This window comes from Alligator mississippiensis, chromosome 1 (genome assembly GCF_030867095.1).
Source record: "Alligator mississippiensis isolate rAllMis1 chromosome 1, rAllMis1, whole genome shotgun sequence".
NCBI lineage: Eukaryota > Metazoa > Chordata > Crocodylia > Alligatoridae > Alligator > Alligator mississippiensis.
Window position 1 is genome coordinate 80,271,926 of NC_081824.1, and position 21,883 is coordinate 80,293,808.

At 38.9% G+C, this 21,883-nt stretch overlaps 1 protein-coding gene across 3 annotated transcripts in view; it reads right to left on the reverse strand.

Moving 5' to 3' along the window:
• Positions 1–21,883, reverse strand: part of EPHA7 (EPH receptor A7) — a 217,245-nt gene that overhangs the window by 117,319 nt on the left and 78,043 nt on the right. Inside the window, exon 6 of one of the 3 annotated variants that reach the window (XM_059732118.1) lies at positions 4,315–5,818. The exons of the other annotated variants lie outside the window; for them this stretch is intronic. Within the exon in view, the coding sequence (XP_059588101.1) occupies positions 5,811–5,818 (8 nt within the window). The 3' untranslated portion in view covers positions 4,315–5,810. Of the gene's footprint in view, positions 1–4,314; positions 5,819–21,883 lie in introns of those variants that run through there. 3 annotated transcript variants of the gene reach the window in all.

The window sequence follows — 21,883 nt, forward strand, 5'->3', positions numbered from 1 at the left end:
TGTGACCAATGTTATTTAAGTACTTTAGGTGAACAATGTATTAACCACAATAGGAAGGGACTTTACATAAAAGTGCATTTAGGGAATATAAGAGAGCATCGGTGCTACAATTTCAAATCTGCTATTAAAAGGCTCACTTTTCTCCCAAATGAGACTGACCTGGAACAGTAAGTACAGAAAGATTCACAAGGATAAGTATGCCAAAAAATGTCAAAATGATTAGTGATCAAAAGCAAAGTTCCAACAACCATACACATTTTGCAAAAGGTCACAATCACAAGATTCTGAAAGTAAGTGAATGTATTGCAAATGGTTAGGGCCAAATCCTGATACTTGTGCCTTGCATCAGTATATGGACCGTGCACAAGGAAATTACTCAATGGAGGGGTAGTGGCAGAGGGAGATTCCCTCCCCCTAACCCCCCATTTAATCTAGAGACTGGTGTCAAAGCTATTCTGTCCAGTTTTCTGAAAACTTATGACTGTAGTAGACACTTATATAGCTACTGAGCTTCTCTGACAGCTTTGGATACATGGTCCCAAACCATGTATCCAAAGCTTACAACCCCCTTTCATACTAGTGCAAAAGGACCCCTATAGAGAAGCTACATTTAGGACATAATGAAGTTGTAGAGAAAGAGCAGAGGGGTTCCTAGTCATTACCTGAATAAGAGAGCCCACAAAAGCTGGAGTTAGGGGGAAAAAAAAGTAGCTAGTTGTATTTTATATTTTATGGGTAAAAAAAAGAAAAATCTGCAGGAAGATAGAGAATGTTAGCATATCTAGGTACTCATATAGCCCCCAGCAATACTGTATCTGAGTGCTCTGCAGTCTTTAATGGATTTTTCTTCACAACACTCGTGTAACGAAGGCAGGCTGTATTATCCCCATTCTTCAAATGGAGAATAGCAGTGCAGAGAGATTAAGTGATTTATTCAAAGTAACACAGGAAGCCTCTGGGACTCAGAGCATAATTTATCACAGATCTCCTGAGTCCCGGTCCAGTGCCTTAAGGAGCAATCCATCCCTCTTCTTCCAAGAGGCACAGCTGCCACACAGTGCCTGAGGTGCTCCTTCAAAGAGGCCATTTTAGATATACTTTTAGCTCTAGTGTCCCTCTCAAAAGAGGTATCAACCAATCCATTATGAAAATAAATTTTAAAGGGCCTTTATATCTTTTCTCTGCAACACCTTTTGAATATTTGTAAGTCACATCCATTTCAGACTAAATATTACATTTAGCTTCAAATTTAGCAGTAAGGAAGACAGATTGCTTCTAAAGAAATACAGAAAATTCTTGTACCAAGCACTGGTCAACAATATGACACCATCCATACCTGAGGGATACCCATTTCAGGTTTTAAGTCAATAGATATTTAGATTTTAGGAAATAAGTTATATATTGGGGTACAGCAGGGTGGGGGGGTACTTAAAAGCATGTGTATGTGTCTGTCTGTATGTGTGCATGCATTCCAAAAGATGGGAAATTAATAAAATAATAAACAGTGAATCAAGGGAAAGCCATTACTGTTTTTATTTTTAACTTGTTATATTCAGTTAAGTGAACTGTTTCAGTTTTAATAATTCACTAAACAGCAATTACAAATTATAATAAATATGCTTAAATTTTAGCTAACTGGACAGTAGTACATTTTAATTCTCTTCATTGGTCATGCAATTTAATGTGTGTGAAGATCCCAGGGACATCAACAAAAATGTGACAGACGTTGGTCTTGCATACTATGGCAGAATCCATCACTAAAGAACTGCTCTGAACGTTTTGAATAGGGTGGGACATAGCTATAAAAAAATAACACCAATAACAAATATTAATTTAGAAATAAAATATTCTATTTAATGAATTTTCAGTTGAACTTCAACTGAAAACTAGGGGGGGCATATTTTTTTACCCACAAAATAGGCAAGCAAAAGCCAGGAGCTGTACATCCTCCATGGACTGCATCCACTTGTAAGTACCATGCCCATGGGTGAAAAATTTCACTGGGTCATGTACATTTAATCCTTGTCTCTTCTTTTGGAACTGGCAAAAGTGCCATTTTTATTATATGTATGCACTAGAAAGCGAACAGAGGTCAACATATTTCACACAGCTCAAAAACAATTTCTAGATGGTAACAATGTCTTATCATTTTCCAGGTCAGAGGTTCCCAAACTTTTTTTTTTCAGGTGTACCCCCTTCCAAATTTATCCACTGCCTGCATACCCCTACCAGCATACATTTGATTTTAGCCTCTTAAATGCCAATTATTATTATGACAAATCCTCCATTACACAATTTCTCCCACATATCCCCCAGAGGTATGCATACCACAGTTTGGAAACCCCTGATCTAGGTGCACTAGATCTCTGGGGGCAGAGCTGTACTGCTACCCAGAATGACCACAGGTGGCAGATAGTGGAATGACCTTCAGGGAAGGTTAGCTGTGAGATAAGCAAGGGTAACTCTAACAAATGAGCAGTAGTGGACCAAGGAGCAGCAACGCCACCAGGATGTGGTGGGGACAGAAGATAGCAATGCTCTCTCTCCTGAAAAGCCACATATATCCAGAGCAGGCAGAAAAAGATGGCTGAATCCTAATGGCTGCAAAGGCAGATGGAGGTTGCAGCGAAATGATATTTCCAATTGTCTTGGCCTCCTTGCTATTGGATCAAGGTCCCGTTCCGTAAGAATTGCGTGGAAGCTGATGTAAAGCAGCACTTTGTGGAGAAGCAGCTTTCCCACCAAAAAAAAAAAAAGAAATGACATACAGTCACCTTCCATGAAAACGGCTTTACCACATTTTTCAAGTACTCTGACGACCAGCTAGTGATGAAGGGAGCAGGACTGTGAGGCCTGGAAACTCCTAGCCATGAACTGGCATAAAGGTAGCAGTTATGAGAAGGCTGTCTAATACTTGGATGAGGCAGCAATGCGATTCGGCAGCTGTAACTGCAACTGAGCAGACGTCTTTAGGATCCATGCTCTTCACCCCACACATGAAGGGGGCTAGAAAACGTGCCCTAAACATAGTCTGCCTACCTTTCTCCTGACTGGATAACTGCACCTAGTCAAGAATTATGTGATGATCTTTATTATGCACCTTTATTATGATCAAAATCAATGAAGATACACAATTAATTTCAGGACCTGGAACATCAGGACCCTTATGAACAATCCAAATAGCGAATGCCCACAGCGCTGCATCACAACTGTGGCTCGAACTCAGGTGACACCCCAACCTCAATCACCAAGCTCCACTACACTGAATATGCTGTAGTCTGTGCTCACTTGGAAGCACATCTTCAGGCAATCACCAATGTCTTTACCAAGGCATACAAGAAAATGGGACTGGTGCTTAATAAAAAGAAAATTAAGGTCCTTCATCAACAAGCTCTTAATGAGCAGTCCCCAGGTCTAGCAATTCAGATCTACAGTGTGGCTCTAGAGATCACTGAGTATTTCCCATACCTCAGAAGCCCTCTCTCACAGAAGGCTGACATCAATGAAGAAATCCAACATCACCTCAAATGTGCAAGTGGAGCCTTTGGATGCTTCAGAAAACAGATTTTTAAAGATTGCAACATCAGATTCGAAACTAAGCTCATGGTTTATGAAGCAGTCATGATTTCTACCTTATTGTATGGAGCCAAGATGTGAACTACATACAGGAGACACCTCAAGTCGCTGCATAAGTACCATGAGCGCTGCCTACAGAAGATCCTTCAAATCCAGTAGGAAGACAGATGCACAAACATCAGTGTTCTCTTGCAAACACCACAAGCATCGAGGTGATGACTGTCTGACATGGACTTCACTGGGCTGGTCACATCATTCAGATGTCCAACTCCAGACTCCCAAAACAAGTTTTATTTTCCCAGTCAAGGTATATGCTCAAGAGGAGGACAGAGAAAGTTATTCAAGGACATCCTCAAGACCAACTTGAAAAAATGTAACATCAACATCAACTCATGAGAGACTATCAGCCAGGACCACTCCAAATGGAGGAATTCTGCTGCAAGGATTTCAGTACTATGAACCTCATGGCCACAATAGAAGACAGAAAAACAGGAGTGGCAAAAACAGCACGTCACAGAGTAAATCAAAAATCCAGAGCCACCCACCCTGTACGGAAGCACATGCCTGAATTGCAACAGAACCTGTCAATCTCAGACTGGCCTTGTCAGCTATTTTCAGACCCACAGATAAGGCAATCATAGAAGACAATCATCCTCAACTGCAAGGGATTGTCAGTGACGATGCACTAGATCTGAAGTCATTATTTAGTGGTAAAAGAATTTGCATCACAGTATGAGATAAATGTGCTAACAATTTTATTCCTTAAAAGTTTCAAAGTGATGGATTTGGGATAGGTGACAGAATAATTGGATTTAGTTAAATATTTAAAGTAAGCTCTCTTATGTATGGGAAATACAATGATTTATATGAAAGTTCTGTAAACAGAAATATTAATACATATAAAATGTAGTTCTAAAATATTTCCAAACTACACTCTAATCCCTCATTTAAAATAAGGCAAGATAGTTCATTTACACAGTCTCATTAGCTTCACTGAATGAATAAAGTAAGTAAACTTCTGCCTGTGTATATGTGCTTACAGGATCAAAAAATTCTTTTTGTGAAGACTGAACCAAACCAGAAGAAGAAACCTTGGAGAAGTTTCAGACTAAATATAAACTAGATTGCTTCTGCCATTCTCTCATTGACGTATGAGACATTGGGATTAGATTCCTTTTAACTAAAATTCATACTAAATAATTATTTTTCTATAGTGAAGGAAAAGAATACTAGAGGAAGCTTAAAAAGGTATTTCCAAGATGGATACAGAATTTTCCCATCAAAGCAAATGCCTAAATGTAAGGTTCTAATAGTGTTTTAATTTTTGCACCTCAAAACTTCAAATTCTCTTCAGTTTTACACACACTTACAGCTCTTAGCCAATGCAGTCTTTAGCTACAATTTCTAGAGAGCACGGAAGAAGAAATAAAAATAACCTTCTCTACAAGAGTATTACCATGTAAGTTAATCTCCTAGTTCAACTGCACAACATTGCTTAAAACTCTATTTTTCACCTCACAGAGCAATGAAACTCAAAATTCAACACAATTTCAATTCCTAATCTTAAAACAGTAGTAGGAATACTAATATGCCTTCTGAATGCACCAACTCAAAGCAGCCCTTTGGCACGTGCAGCCCATTCACTGAGCTCCATAAATTATTCAAAAGACTAAAAATTACTTTTTTGTTTTTATACCTAGTTTTGCTGCTTGCTGAATAATTCTTTCAAAGAGAGCACAGCGTTTGGAATTTCTGCTATTTTTGTTTGGTTGAATGTGTCAGTCAGTACCTTCTGAGTCTCTTGTTTCTGAAAACTCTAGAAGACTTGATCATGTCACCAAAGCAATCCAATTACAATACTCTTCTTTCTCAGTAGACACATTTTAAAGAAAGCTTGGACGACCCAAAATTTGTTTCATGGCCTGTTTGGTTTAACAACTGACCCAATGCCCATTCAAGCACACATAATTCAGAAGGTCTGCCTGCCAGCAATAAAGGCCGAAATTGGATACTTGGTGAGATTAATTACCTAGATAGGGCATGATAATGCAAGTCAAATGGGAATGTAATTAAAGTGCACCTTCCATGAAAATTATTCATTGCTGATGGATCAGGTGACAGATAAATCAAAAGGCATTTAAAAAAAAGCCACAGGTTAACTTGAAGAAGGCCTTTCCTCTTTAGAGGCCTCAGTAACTGCAGCCATTGGATTCAATGCTGTCATCTTGTTCTCATCATGGCACTATAAAACAAAAGGATAGATTGTAACGTAATCTCCAAGAAAAGGAAACCAATAGAAAATTTATCAGTATTGTGCCTGCAAACAAAAGGTCAGCTAGAGTGAAAACAGTTGGCTGGCAGCTTTCAGATTAGTGCATCTCTCTGCTTTTATGTCATAATGGGGTAATGCAGCTATAAAAGAAGGCAAGTGATGAATTAATAAATTGACTAGTCCCTTGAGTACAATCCTTACAGATGAAAGACATGCTGTGGTAATCAAATGGGGCTATAAATTAGGTAAATCAAATGGCATAAAATGTATCTCTTCACAATTATTAAATATAGTCCTACTAAGTATATCGTTAACTCTTTTGCATTGATATATTTATTTACAGTCTAGAAATGATAAAAGTAAAAGAAAGTCATCATACGAACAACAGGGTAAATGATATTACCAATGGGATTTTAATAAATATTGGTGACTTCTACTTTTTACAGCTTTGGTCTTTGCACACCAAGCAGGTCCCCTTGAGACATACTAAGAGGGATACATTGAACTAAATAGTTTTTTTAACACAGGAGGAATGCAGGATTGGACCCCTATTTACGGCCAGATCCTACAAATGCAAACATATACATACAGTGCTTGTTTTAAGTGAAGTTATGTACATGAATAATGGTTTCCAAGATCCACCTCTATTTACACATTTAAGTAAAAGTAGAAAGGCTAATTTTCAATTTATTATCTGCTTGGTAAATGAGTATGGAAATATATAAATCAGTCATTAACAGCTGTTTCTTTCCTTTCTAAAACAAGTAAATTTCCTTCTTGATCAGTATTTTCCATTTTAAAATGAGCATAACTCCTAAAAATTCTGGTCTTTGAATACGTGGAGCAGGATTGTGGCCCACTCTTTATACATTTGAAGTCATCATCATCTTGATGGTCTTAATCCCAAGGCCTTTGAAATCAAACGATGGAATTGCACTTACTTTGGATCAGGTCGTAAATACTGCTGAAGCTAAGACAGTCTTTTTACCACAGTAAAACAGATTTCTTGAAAAAAGACATTCATACCTTCTCCAAAAAGTAAATTTAAAATTTCTCTGCATATCTAGAAAGTATTACTGCATATTTAAAAAAGAACTAAATACATTATTTTTAAAAAAGCATAATTCACATGCAAGTTCTCTCTCTTTTTCATACAAAATTGAGAGCTTACAAAAGGCAAGACAACTTTTTGAAAACAGATTACTATTTTGCTTACATAATATGCTGGAAAGACAATTTTAAATTTATGTACTACATGTCTGAAAATATTTTGTAATCCCCAATTCTGCTTTAAAAATAGTACACTATCTGATTTTGTCAAATAAAATAAAAAGTTTTTAAATTGAAAGCAGTAAGAAAGTAAATCTTCAGAGTTCCCATTATTTATTTATTTATTTTTAATAAAATCTTTGAAATCAGTTTTGGTTCAATAATCAATGTACCAAAACATACCATGGGTTTACTATTAGGTAAACAAGTGTGTTTCTATTTACCAAATGGTTATCAATTAAATACTTTTAAAAAGAGTTATTTTAAAAACCTGACATTCTAAAAAGAGAGCATTTTTCTTCTCTCTGCATGTTTTAACTAGTAATTTGATCCCAATCAAGTCATGAAGCAAAAGAGGTTGATGTTTATCAGATCACCCAGTGTCTGTCTCAACAACAGTCCAAAATTTAGTCACCAGGGCACTGCAATTAAGACTCATTCATCCATTTCATTCCTAGCTCTCAGAAAATAATGAAACATCACAACATCAAAAGAAACACAAAGGCAGCTTATGGAAGGTAACTTAGCAACTTTCTAGATGGAACACCTGTATCTATCTGATGTATGTTTTCTTTTTTTGTATTGCAGATTAACTTAAAAAAAAATCTATGTACAGACTGTATCAATTTTCCACTCTGTTGAACCCTTTTTTTTTTTTTTTTGATTCTGTAGACTTTTGCAGACAGATATACCAAGAATTTAATACTTGGTACATGTGCACGCGCGTGTGCACATTCACACACACACACACACACACAGGTTTTTCTTTCTGTTCCAACTGAAGTCAGTACAAGCTGTTTAACAAAAAACTAAGGCTCTAGAAGGCTGATGCAGCAAAATTGCTATCAATTTTAAAAAAGGTTGTAAAGCTTAAAATGGGAAGGCATGATCCTTAACAATATTATATTTATTTCAGGGGGGGAGGGGGGAGGAAGCAATCCAATCCATTCTTCAACTAATATCAGATAAATAAGAACTGCAAAAAGTATTTAGTTAGCAATTAAGTTTCTACACATGAAATTAAGGCAAAACAGTAATCTCCAGAGCTGTCTGCACTGGAGTAAACTGCTCCTGAGCACAGCAACCACACATGCGCCCAGGACAGCAACAATTTGAGCTAGGGTAGAGCAGGCCCAGGCTGGGAGGGAGTTTGGGGGCTCAGTTTCATGCTCCTGGAGGTGGCGGGGGGGCACCATTTTCCTTTTACCAAACTGAAAACTCTTCTGAGGTCCTGGACTGTTTAAAGGCTTTTCTGCTTTGTCCTAAGTGTGATCCTCTTCATGCATATTATCACTATTGTGAAAAATACCGGATTTGATTCTAAAAACATACATGTGTATTTGGGAATTTCTTAATTTGCACTAAATGGTCATTTATTTAGGACCAAACAGGAAGACAACAGTTGACCATTAAAAGTCTAAAATTAATTTATTTTGCTGTTCCTTGACTGACTTAGAAATGATTTTATCTGATGTATTCCTAACTTGAAAATGTGTAGCTCAACAGGAACAAACAACTTAATTTCCAAAACTCAAGCAGGGAATTAAACCTACAATAAACAGAAACATATAGACCAACTATTTAAAAATATGTTTAAAAAATACTTTTAAATACCCTAGACTTTGAAGGGGGGGGGGGTGCAGAGAAATGCATATACTGTATTTCACAGTGTATAGGTCAACACGGTGTATAAGTCAACCCCGGTTTTCTGAACAACAAGTTAGGATTAGCATAGGCACGGTGTATAAATCAGAGCCGGGCTCAGCATTTGGCTGGCACAGCCCCATCCCCTGCATGCAATGCTGACTGGACCATGCCAGCTGAGCACCAAGCCCACCACTGCAAGCTATGCTGCTAAATGCTGTGTACAGGTAAGTATGGGGAGCTGTGCTCAGCTGGGCTTAGTGCTCGGCTGGTGCATCCCCTAAAACACTGAGCCCTGAGCACTGAGCCCTGAGCACCAAACCCTGCTCCATCCCATCCCTATGAGCAGTGCCAGTCTCAGTGCTCATCTGGGGATGCACCCATGGCAGGGGGCAGGGATAGGGATGGGGCCAGGCTTGGTGCTAAGCTGGCAAGGCCCCATTACCTGGGAGCCTGGCACTGCTTACAGTGGATGGTGCTGAGCCAGGCGAGCGCTGAACCCATCCCTGTCCCCTGTGAGTGGCACATCCCCACCGAGCCTGTCCCCATCCCTATCCCTGGTGCTGCTTGCAGTGGTTTGTCAGCAACAATTTTTTGAAGTGGCATGGTGTATAAATTGGGTTTGATTTTTAAGACACCACATTTGGGCTTCAAAACCCAACTTATACACCATGAAATATGGTAGTTATTTTACCTTACATAACAGTTTGGACTTAGAAGTGCTGGTCCTATATTAAGGAAAGCTGGACTCGGACTCCCTTTTAATTCTTTTCTATGAATATTAATTACCAAAACACTGAATTATGTTCTGCTCTTTTAGGTATTGATCCTTTAGATACCTCCATACAAAAAGCACACAAATAGTTCCACTGATTTTATAACAGATTAGTTTACCTTTGTATGGATTTGTAAAATCAAAACCTTAAATGTGACATCACTTTTACATGAAGGACAACTATTTTTGAGAATTTCTAACATGGCTACAAGCAGTTCCTCTTTGTTGAAAATTAGAATACAGCGTTTTTCTACTTGTGGATACAAAATTCTAACTCAATTCACATTAATCTGAGTTGAATAAATTACACACTTATTTTCCTTTAAAGGCTGAAAGAAACCCATTTGAGGTTTAAAACCATATATGCTTGTAATCAGTATTTTTGTTCATGTGTATTTATATGATATTAGATCAATCATCTACCTTCCATACCACTGATCCAATGGGAATGTTCATTCATCTACAGACCTTAGTGACAGTGAGCTGCTCCTTCCTGGCTTCTATCTCATGTCTTGAAAAGATCTCAACAGATAGGTCTGGAAGGATCTCAACAGATAGGTCTGGGTAATTACTACTCCTGCTTCTCTCCCCCCCATCCCCGAACAGGATCTTTCAAAGGTTCAGCCTACGAAGTGACTGTCACCCCTCATGTTCAAAAGAAAATAAAGGCTACTAGGAAGACTGGCAATGGAGTGCAGTAATTTGGAGCATAGTGTTTTCAGTATGCTGGAGACATGCAACTAGGCAGGCACCTCTACCTTATCCAATATAGAAAATATAGCTGAGGTTCAGAATTAGATGACAACAAGGTTGTTCAAGTTTAACTGGACAACATCAAGGACCCAGATCAAGATCTGCAGATGGTATAAACCCAGAGTAGAAATATCAGCCCCTTTGACTAAAGCGTTTCTTCAGTCAAAGTTGGACACTACAGTTTACATCTTTGGATGAATTCTAGAGCCCCAATTACATAAATTATCATATTATATTGCAAGAGGTCAGCCTCTTAAGCATATTAGTTGTAGGCTTTTTCTTTCAAGGGTAAATGCAAAGAGTTCCTTTGCCTTTGTATTCTCAACATCAGACTATTACAATGCAGTCTAGAAATTAAAGCTAGTGCAGAAGAGAGCAGCTCACTTAATGAGCAGGGCAACTTGTTGGGAGAACACGTAACTAGTGTTCTTGGATCTCCACTGGCTGCGTACTAGTGGGTAAAGCAGTAAATGGACTGACTATCTGAGAAACTACCTCTATTTTCAATCCCTACTGTGATGCCTGCAGTCAGCAGAGGTACTCAAAATAGATTCCTTTCATTATACAACAGAGGTGGCCATGGGTGGATCTAGGATTTTGAAAACAGAGGAGTAGATGATGCGGTGCATCATCACATATATAACAACACAAGTTTTTATCCACTTAATGAGAAACTAGAGGCCTTACTAATATACTAGAGGTCTAAGCACTACAGTATTCCATTTAAGGCTAACTTCTTCAGTGCTGCCCAAATACAAATGCTGCTGCACCTCCTAGGTAGATGATTTTTAAGTTTGGGAGGAACAGGAATCAAAGGAAGGTGCAACTACACTACTGCATCCCCCTTTTTTCACCCAAGGAAGTGGTGACAAAGAAAACTTTCTTGACAAGGGCTCCAAGCCTCTAGATACTGCTCCTCATCTTCTTCTAAAGTAACTTGAACCTGAAATACTTGTAGATACTGTAAGATGATAAAAGGAGGTTGGGGAAAAAGGTCTGTTGCCCTGATTTATTAGCCAGTTAAGGTTATTAGTACATAATTATTTAATGCTGCTGGCTGGCTGGTTAATTTATTACCTGTATATGAGAACATAATGCTGATAAGTGGTCATTGCTATATTATCACAGGTCTGATTAACTCTTAGTCAACAAGAGTTTTATCAATACAAGCGTTTTGATGTCATTTACAATTACAGAAAGAATAAAACAAATATTTTATACTTATTAGCATTCTGAACATAAATATAACAGATACATATATCAACATGTTTTGAGTATATGAATATGTACGGATGTCTTAAAGACTAACTTGATGATTTAAATGCCTATATATAAAAAACGCTCGTATTGATATATATATAGGCATTTAAATCATTGAGTTAGTCTTTAAGACATCCTCATATATTCATATACTCAAACAATGTTACTCTTTTTATTTAGTCAATAAATTATTTAAATGGTCCTTAATTATTTAAAGTAATCATATGATTAGATTATAAATGAATAAATAAATAAATAAATAAATAAATAGAGTTTCATAGTGTTTTAAAACATTGATTATATAGAATATATTTTGTTTGCTTTTCCATACATTTAAGTATTTTCTTGGGGAAAATGGAATATTAGCAAACTTTTAACTTTGAGGTTTGGATATGAATTGAGAGTAAACTTCAAATACTGACTTAGAATGTACACATTAAAGAGAAGAATGCATCGCTTAGAACTCTTCACTTGAGTAAGCCCTCTGACCTACTAATGCAAACGGGTTCAATGCTTTTTCCTCTCCCTTATTAATCAAATTACAGCTAAAGAAATTAGAAGTAGAAAGAGGGACTTGATCCTGGTCTAAGCCACACAAGTAGAAATCTAAAGTAATTCCAGTGAAGATTTCTGGAACAAAGATAATTAATATATAATAATGTATAAGGGCTCTGAACTGTTATGATTCATTTTTTCTTTTCATACACAAGTTCTTATAGTCACAATAAGCTCTACTAGGCTCTCCAACAAAGTAATATACTCAGCAGAGTAAATGTAATCAGAATCTGGCTGAGTTACTGAGGTTCTGCTTTAAAAGAGCTGGGGTAGAATGATAAAAAATGAGTTGCCTACACCATTTTTGGGTTAAGTCAGGAATACCAGTGACAAGCACACCCTGCTAAGTCATTCCTGTTCTGTACACATCAAGCCCCAAGAATGGGACAATGTAGTCACCCTAACGCAGCTACAAGAGCCCTAAGTGCAAGCACTGAGTACAGGCCAACAACAGCTCTTGTTCAGAAATAGCATTTCAGGAACTCAGGGGAGAAAAGTTTAGAAGCATGGCAAAGGCAGAGAAAACCAACAAGTGAGAAAGGGAATAAGAGACAGGGCAGATCTCAAGGGGAAGGAAAAGAAAATGAAGGATTTGATTTTGTTAAAACAGTCACATTGAACTCCATGGAGAACTGTGCGCAACAAAACTCTACATGTTTATGAAAGGGTCTGGAATATTCAGCTCTAAAAAGAGAAGAAGGGAGAACAGGGCTTTAGATATGAAGACCAGATTCTGAGAGTTTTACTGCTGATTTGACTGGGAACTAATACTTGATGTGAATAGGAGACACAGGATGTGCCCAGTATAATATGAAAAATCAAATAATTTCTGTGTTGCTTGCCTTTTATCTGTTTCCAAGGGCATGCATGCGTGTGTGCATGTGCATGTGTGTGAGACATAAACAGAGAAAGAGAAGAGAGGGGTCATGGGGGCATCCCATGGGGCTGTCAAATAAATAAATAAATAAATAAATAAATAAGCAATAAGCAGTTAAATAAAATATTATTATTTTCTGAATGTGCATGTAGATTGTTCATAACTATTTATATTTTTAATACTGATAATAGCTATAATATTTTGCCATAAATTATTTTCTTAAGAGCAATGCAAGGATAAAAAGAGTAAACAGAGGGAGAATAAAACCACAATTCTATTTCGGATGCTTTTTGTTGGGCTAGCTGGTATCACCAACTTTAATATCTTACCTTAGAAAGGCATAAAATATAGTTTAATACACATTGCAAATTAGTTCATTTGAATCAGTCTCACAATAGGATGATTTCCATGTTGCTTACATCAGCATGACTGAGTTGACTTATGTTCACATGTGGGTGCAGTTATGTAACACTTGGCTCAGGCAAATGGCTTTGCTCTTGATCTTCTCTAGTCTACTGTAGTTAATGACAAAATATTGTTAAAAATTGGGACACCAATTATCTGATGTCGACATGTTATGGATAATTAAGAATTGTTCACTCTGAAGTCATGTTAATTGTTTTTCACAGGTCTCCTTCTCTTGTCCTTGGGTCCTCAACAAGGCAAGCAGCTACAGGTCTGTACGTACATCTCTGTCACGTATTTTGTCACAGAACATACATCATCCTTTCTGGCTCATCCCCGATTAATTTTGCTGGCTTGCAGCAATTATCTTTCCCTTTGTGACTGACCTCCTGGTAAATGGAGTGCAGGACGACTGGGTAATTTTTTTCCTGTGGATTTTACCACTTAATTGATCCTTGTTGGCTACCCAAAGTAGAACACAGTGAACATAGTCATAAAATAGTTGAAATTGAAATAGTAGCAAACATGTTTTAGTAATTGTAATTGACAGCTCTAAAAAGTCTGATCTTGATAATGGTATGTCATTTATCCTATTACTTGGATCAGTTAGTTAAAGCTGTTAATGATCCTTTTAGATCAATGTCTTTTGCTTGTAGCTATAATTTACTCTATTGGTAGATTAGTACAGATGTTTTCATAGACAGCTCTACATCATTCCACCATGCTGCTTGTCTGCATCAAATCTATTTCCATTCATCACAAATAAAGCAATAATCAGCATCTAATATCTTAACCTTAAACACTGAACACAGGATAACAGCTTTATTGTTGTCAATTTGTAGCCAACAACCATGATTCCCTCAGTAAACTGCCAGGCGAATTTGCCCTATAGATCCAAATGACCTATTTTGACTTCACTATTGAATGATAATATAAATGTCAAATTATACAAAGACAATTCTCCCTATAAAGGACCCATCCACTCACTGCCACTTCTACTGCTGCCCCTGTCCTGGGCCAGGCCCAGCCCCCACACAGCTCAGACAGCAGGAGCAATGGTGATGGTAGGTGTGTAGGGCAAGGAAGGGACATGCCTCTGAGTGGGGAGAGGAGGGAAAAGGGAGAACTCTAATCTACTTTGGAGACTCGAAGATGTCCCTGACTGTTGCTGCCATGCTGTGGTCTGCCCACCTGAGGGAATTTGGGGTGTGGGAGAGGGGAGGGGAGGAAAGAGGGGGCAGGACTGTTGGGACAGGGGACAGTCATCCCTGTAGAACCAGTCTCCGCCCTTTGTGAAATCCCAGATTCAGTTCCGTGTACACTTCATACAGTTCCTTTTTGTATCTTTAACAGATTTTTTTTCAAAATATTAGTGGAGAGGTATGACAAATAACCTTACTCCACTGGTTATAGGTTTGTCTGTCTACCTACTACTGTTGTGAGACACAGGAAACTCCTAAAAACAGCAGGTTATAAACCCTTTCAGGCTTTACTGATTAGAGTTAGCTGCCTGTATTTTACAATTAAGTTAGGCATTTACACGTTGCTAGAAAACCACTGGTATTCTTCATGGTGTAAAAGCATAATGTAGTCATACTAAGTCACTCTCACCCTACATCCTGGGCCAGATCTGGACCATGAAATGAAACTGGAACAAGTGGCAGTGGTAGCTGCAGTTGTCATTCACTCAGCCCTCCCACACTACACACCAACATGCACCAGTAGACTTTGTGCCCTGGATTTCAGTGGTGGGTCCCTTCCCTGAAGACTGTAATATTGACACCCCTATACTAAGTCATTCATCTAAGCAGCTTAACTGCCACAAAATGTATCATCTGAAACTTGACAGTACTCTTTGTTGTTCTCTAAATGTTTTTAATTCCCAATCAGTCCAGAATCCAATTATATTAGGTGTTGTACAAACACAGAACAGAAAGATCTTTGCCTCAAGCAGCTCACAATCTAAGTCTAAGACAACAGGTTTCAGTTGGATACAAGCAGAAGTGTGACTACAAAGACATGATGAGACAGTAATGGTCAGCATGATAGACAGTGGTCACAATTAGCTTAAGCCATTAAGTTTTTTGAAGGCAGCACAGTAGAGCAAAATGTGAAGGAATACACGACTACAACCTACACCCCTGTAAGGAATACATTATGCTTTTAAGCAGTGGACTTCAAACAACAAAATAGTATAATAAAGAAGGTCATTATCCCTGCTGTGGGAATGGGTTTTTTAAGCAAAAAGAGGAAGCAGAAAAGAGAGAGCTAAAAGTCATGCAGGCTGCTGTGGATTGTAGACTCAAGTTCTCAGGGTAGAGCCTGAGAAAATGAAAACTGAAGACAGCAAAGTTCTGAACTGGGGTCTTTAGAAAAAGGAAAGCCTTCAGAGGTAGGCAAAATGATGTCAGCTCCAAAAAGAAGCAAGACTGCTTACAGACATTTAAAACAAAACAAAACAAAACAAAACAAAACAAAACAAAACAAGCTTTACCAGAAGAAGAAGAAGCATGTTACGTCAACTGGGCTCTGCAGCATCTGTACAGATCAGGCACCTCAGCAGTGCTTTTTGGCACCTCTAGCTGAAGTTGATTCAATCAGCGATTAGAGAAAAGCACCAAAAAAGCCCCACTAAAGCACCCAATCTATACAGATGCTGAAGAGTCAGGTCCGACTAAGGCGCTGTCTCTTTTGGGTATGCAGTGGGCTCAGTGCAAGAATGCACAAAGTTTAAAGCACTGCCTTTTGGGGGGGTATTTTAGCATCTGCAAGCAGCCTTAGTGCCATATTAAAGCTGAGACTCAGAGGAAAATTCAAGAGTGAAAGAAGAAATGGTGGAAGGACAAAAGCTGCTGACACTCATGACATGCATAATTCCTTCAGTGCAAGCAAAGCTATCTATGGTCCAAGCACACAAGAAGCCAACCCTCTGAGGTCCAAGGATCAATCAACTCTCTTTAAAGACAGCTTTGCAATCAACTCATGGTGGAAGGAGCATTTCAGGAGTTTCTGAGCTGCGATTCTAATGTTGCAAGCAATACCATCAAAGCTATTCCACAATATTCCATTAAGGACTACTTTTAAGAACCACAAATTAAAAGAGGCCTTGAGAGGCATTAGGCAGATAAAGAATAACAAAACATGTGGTCTTAATGGATACCAGCTAAAATGTATATGCATAATGGAAAAAAAAGCTCTCTTACCAGCTCTCAACATTATTCTGAAAATCTGGAAATACAAACAGATTCCCAGTGACTTGAAAGATGAGAGAATCTTTAGCATATTGAAGAAAGGAGACAGACTGGCTTGCAGCAACTATCATGGTATTGTATTCCTGTCCATAGCTTGGAAGATCCTTACCCTTATTCTCAGCAGCCTAACTCTACATGAGTCACAATGGGTTTCAGACCATTCATAGATATAACAGATAGGAGCATCAGGAGAAGTGTCGCAAGCAACACCCAAGATCTTTATGTGGCCTTCATCGACCTGACTAAAGCCTTTAGTTCAATGAAGAGGGAGCCCTATAGCAGATCCTGATGAGATCTGGATGCCTGGCAAAATTTGTGACCATTCCCAGACTTCTTCACATTGACATGACAGCAACCATCCTAATCAATGGCTTTGAAATCAAATCCCTTCAGTATTAGAACTGGAGTCAAGCAAGGATGAGTGATTGCTCTTTTTCATCAATATCAAACCTATTCTATATCTCATTGCTAATGGACTTTCACCCAGAGTCAGAATCCAGTATCACATGAGTGGGAATCTCTTTAACATCAACCAGTTAAGTTCCAAATCCAAGATAACCAACACCTCCATTATTGAACTTTAATACACTGATGGCTGTGTCTCATGGGCCAACGCAGTTGAAAAGTTCTAGGTCAATCTTGACTTGACTTGACTTCCCCATTTACTGGAAGACTGCCATTCTTGTGTGAAGGGACTGTTGACAATGATGAGTTCCTAAGTGCTTGTGAGGCAAAGGGGAATGGAATGAAGCATATCAAATGTTTGGACTTACTGTCAACTTCATGTAAACCAAGATACTTTACCAACCCACCCCAAACCAACCAGCTGCTCCTACACATGTTACAATTAGAGGGCAGTCCTTGCAGAATGTTGAGCATTTTCCCTACCTGACTGGCTACTTTTCTAGAAAAGTAAGCATAGATGATATCACCAGATAAAATCTGTTATGCTGCCTTTGAACATCTCCAAAATCATGTCTTCAATTATTGTGACATCAGGACACAACAAAACTTCTCATCTACCAGGCCATTGTCATTCCTGCCCTGTTGTATGGGTCTGAAATCTGCATGACATATCAGAAACACATGGAAGCTTTGGATTGTTACCTTCATAAATCCAATTAGGACAGAAGAATAAATGCCAATGTTCTGGCTCAAACACATACCCTCCTCCCCAGCATCAAAGCTACATTTATACTGCACCAGCACCATTGGACAGAACATGCTATAAGTTTGCCTGACACCTGGCTAAACAAGCAAAAAAAGACTCAGCCTAAACAATAGCAGCATATCTTATTTTATTACTAAGTATAATTTGGCATGGACAGTGAGATGCTGGATATTCTGTGATTAACAAATATCAGGCACTAAAGGATAGTTCTGAAACTTACATACCTTGTCACTAGGCGGTAGAATTGGCTTCACCTTAAGAAAGCACATAACTCAAAACACTCTCAATCTTTTTACCTCACAGTGCCCATTTGGCATCAAACTGCACCAGCTGTAACAGATTCACCACAGTAAGCTTCCAGCCATTAAACAGGCATTGGTGTGAGAAATCTACCCCTTCTAGAATTTGCAGACATAGCTGTTCTATCATTTAAATTTAATAAAGAAACTTCTTTAGCTGTCCCTATAAGAGCCATCTTTTCTTCTTTACAGGAAGAGCCATTACAGTATGCTGGCTCTATGCCAGGTTGCCATCAAATGCTTCATTCTGTAGAGATGTTACAGTTAAAGAATTTTTAATTTACAACATATGAGCTCAATTAGGTTCTCCAATATGAGGGCACTTATGCATTTGCAACAGTAGATTTCAGAAGTGATATTCATTTGCTTATCTAAAAGCAGCTGCAAGACTTTATGATTTAAAACAAAACACATTTTGTTTGATTTAAAACAAAACAAAAATATATGTACAACAATGATACTGAAATGAAACCAAGGATGCAATATAAAACTTCAACTATCATTAAAATTAGGGGCAAAACTTCACACATTACCTTATCAACAATTTATGAACCAGCAATTTTCTCAGAGTTCTGCTCTTAGCAGGCAAAAGTATGAGTAAAATATGTTTTATAAAAAATGACTCAGTAATTAAGTCAGATATTTGAAATTACATGAATATTTGAGGTTTAATTAATTTATAGTAAGTAAAGAAAAGCTGTGATTTTTATACTACCATATTTACTTGAATATAAGATGCCTCTAAATATAAAAGACAACCATGCTATAATTAGATTCTGTACGTGGAAAATTTATAAAATGGTTATAATTTTCCAGATGTAGGATCTAAGTATTGGAGGGTTGTCTTGAATTCCCTCCCCCACCCAAGGCTACAGCAGGGAAAGCAGGCATGGTGGAAGTGGGGAGGGGGGGAGAAGGTGTCAAGTAGTCCACTTGCATTCTGCCTTGACCACTTCTTCCTTCTGCACACCCCCGCTACCTCCACTCCCCCACCCACAGGTCCCCACAGCCTCTGCCCTTCCCCCCACTCCCCTCGATCTTTGCTGCTTCCGTCTCAGACTCCCCCCAGTTTCTGCACCCCCCACTCTCTGACTCTTCCCCCACTTCCCCCTTACTGTCAGATACTGCTCAGGATGCTCTACCCTGGAGCAAAGTATGGAAGCTCAGCCCTTGCCTGGCCATGCAGCAGTGTTGCTGCTGCTGACTGACTGGGCACAGGAAGACGTTCCTATGTGTTCCATGCCTAGGAGAGACCTGAGCCTTAGCTGGAGATGAGCTGCACCTGAGAGTAAGGGGGAGGAGAGTGGGTGAGAGGGCAAAATCTGCAGAGGGGAAGTGGAGTGGTGGGCAGGGGGCTGCTGTGGATCTGACTGTGTTCCCTACCCAGGCTCAGGGCCAGAGCCAGAGCCACAGCAGCCATCTACTCCCTCTCCTCTTCAAAAGGGAATATAAGAAAAGGGGCTTTTTACCAAGACTGATTGTGGGGGAAGCCTCATCTTATATTTGAGTAAGTACAGTATGTTAATTGATAATAATACTTCTCATTTCCAGAACATTTTCCATTGGAAGATCTCAAAGTATTTCACAAACACTAAGAAAATAATCCTCACAACATTCCTATCAGGCATGCTGCATCGGGTATTATTCCCATTTTACTGATAAGAAAAAGAAAACAAATACACTAAGCACATTTCACAGCACAGTCAAAATAGAACCAAGATTACCTGTCCCCTGTCCCCCACTTTTCTTCACAGTATCGTCCTTCCCCTATACTTAGGTTTGATGCAACTATTAGAGTTCTTGATTAATGTGAGATTGGGCCTATAGTACTTCACTGATTTTAGTGGCATCTTCTTTAACACTACAGGGTTCGACATATATAAGATATACCGAATAAACAATCATATTTACATGAGGTTCTGACCTATTTGCGTCCTTCAACCATTTATTACAAAAAATACAACCTATCTCGCACCAATGCAGGCTTATGACCAGAGTTTGATCTTTTGTGCCTTTTTCTCATTGCTATGCAAGTTGTCAAAATGAGATGTTTTAACATCATATTGGGAAGTTAAAAAAACCCATTTGATTGTGAGATTTTAGTTAATTTATGTTAAAAAGCAATAATCAAAATAAAAACTTAGAAATTACAAAAAAGAAACTACTCAGCTGACCTTTTTTAAAAATAATGAGAAAATTGTTTCTTGCTGAATTCCAGTGCAAATAACATTACCCCAGTACATCAGTTATCACATAACTGGATAGAACTACATAAAATTGCACCAAAACTGTATCTATAACCTCAACCAAGCATACCATATGTTTCTATCACCTATTTCTGAAGCTTTCAAACAAGCACCTCACAAAGTTAATATATTTTCTTCAAAATCCTTGTTAAAATCCTCCTTGACAGTAGTTAGGGTGCTGGTGTGCTGAAACTACAGTTTGTCATGTGGACCAGTAGCATCTCATAGTTGCCTTGTACCTTCCCATCTGCCTGGCTGTCTCTCATTTTTAATTTGTATTTTCCTGCCTGGCTGGGTGTATCCATCTATTCATCTCTTGTCTTACACTTAAATTAAAGTAGAGTTGGAGTGTTGTTGTGGTCACAATGGTATAGGAACTAAGTGAGAAGCAAGTGGGGGGGGGAGGGGGCTAGTGATAGTTTTTATTGGTCTAAGTTGGAAGAGATGTTAGACAAGCTTTTTAGTATCTCTCCCAACTATACACTCAGTCCAATAAAAGCTATTGCCAAAAAATCCCTTGCTGCTCACTGACATTTGGAAGAGGGAAAGCAAATGGGAGAGGGACCATTAATTTTGTACTGTGTTTGAACAGATCAGTACAAAGGGATACTGATCAATGCCTAGCACTCCTTAGACATTACAATGATACTAATAATATGAATAATTATAACTGTCTATGAAAATCTCATTAATATATGCACCCTGCCAAGACAGGCAGCCCACAGCATAGAAGAGCCGCAACTAGTGACTTTTTTAATGTCCCCAAATCAGATAAGAGTCCTCCCCCTGTCCCTGCACTCCCTCTCTTCCCCTGTGTGATCAATAACACCTTTTCTCCCCTCCTATTCCCCCTTCCAATGCCTGCCACTGTTGCTGAATCCTGAGACCAGGGCACCTCCAGAGCCACTTCTGCCCAGTTCTAGCTCAGCTCTGCTAGAAAAAGCAGCAGCAGCAGTGGGCAGGCTCCCCCTCCCTGAGCCTGCTCTTGGGGTGGTGGGAACACCTGGGACAACTGGGCAGGGAAGGAAACCCTGCACGCTGCTGCTGTCCTTGGCTGAGCCCAGCTCCTGTACAGCCCAGCTGCAGTAGGGCCACAATGGTTCTGGAGCTTCCCGTATCATAGGTCAGGAGAGGACAGTGAGGACAGCATCAGTGGCATGTAGGGGAAGTGAGAAATAGGAGAAGTGCTGTGCTACTGAGCATGAAGAAGAAGAAGCAATTCTTACCTGCTTTGGGCAACTTAAAAAGTCCTCAAGTGATACTCCTATGGCATGGTCCATAACCATGTGTGACCATGCCAGTGAAATTCCTCTAGATCTGTCCCTGACTAAAGATGCGTTAAGATGAGAGACGTCTAAGTTTTCATGAAATTCCCCCTTGGCTCTGTCCAGTTCCACCTATCTATAGCTGTGTGACATCCTGGAGGGGAGACTACCTCTTAAAGATGTACAATCTGTGCAACACCTGTTTTTCCAAGACTTGGCTCCATAAGGGAAAGCCATCATAACAAATATCTTTAAAATCCCTCAT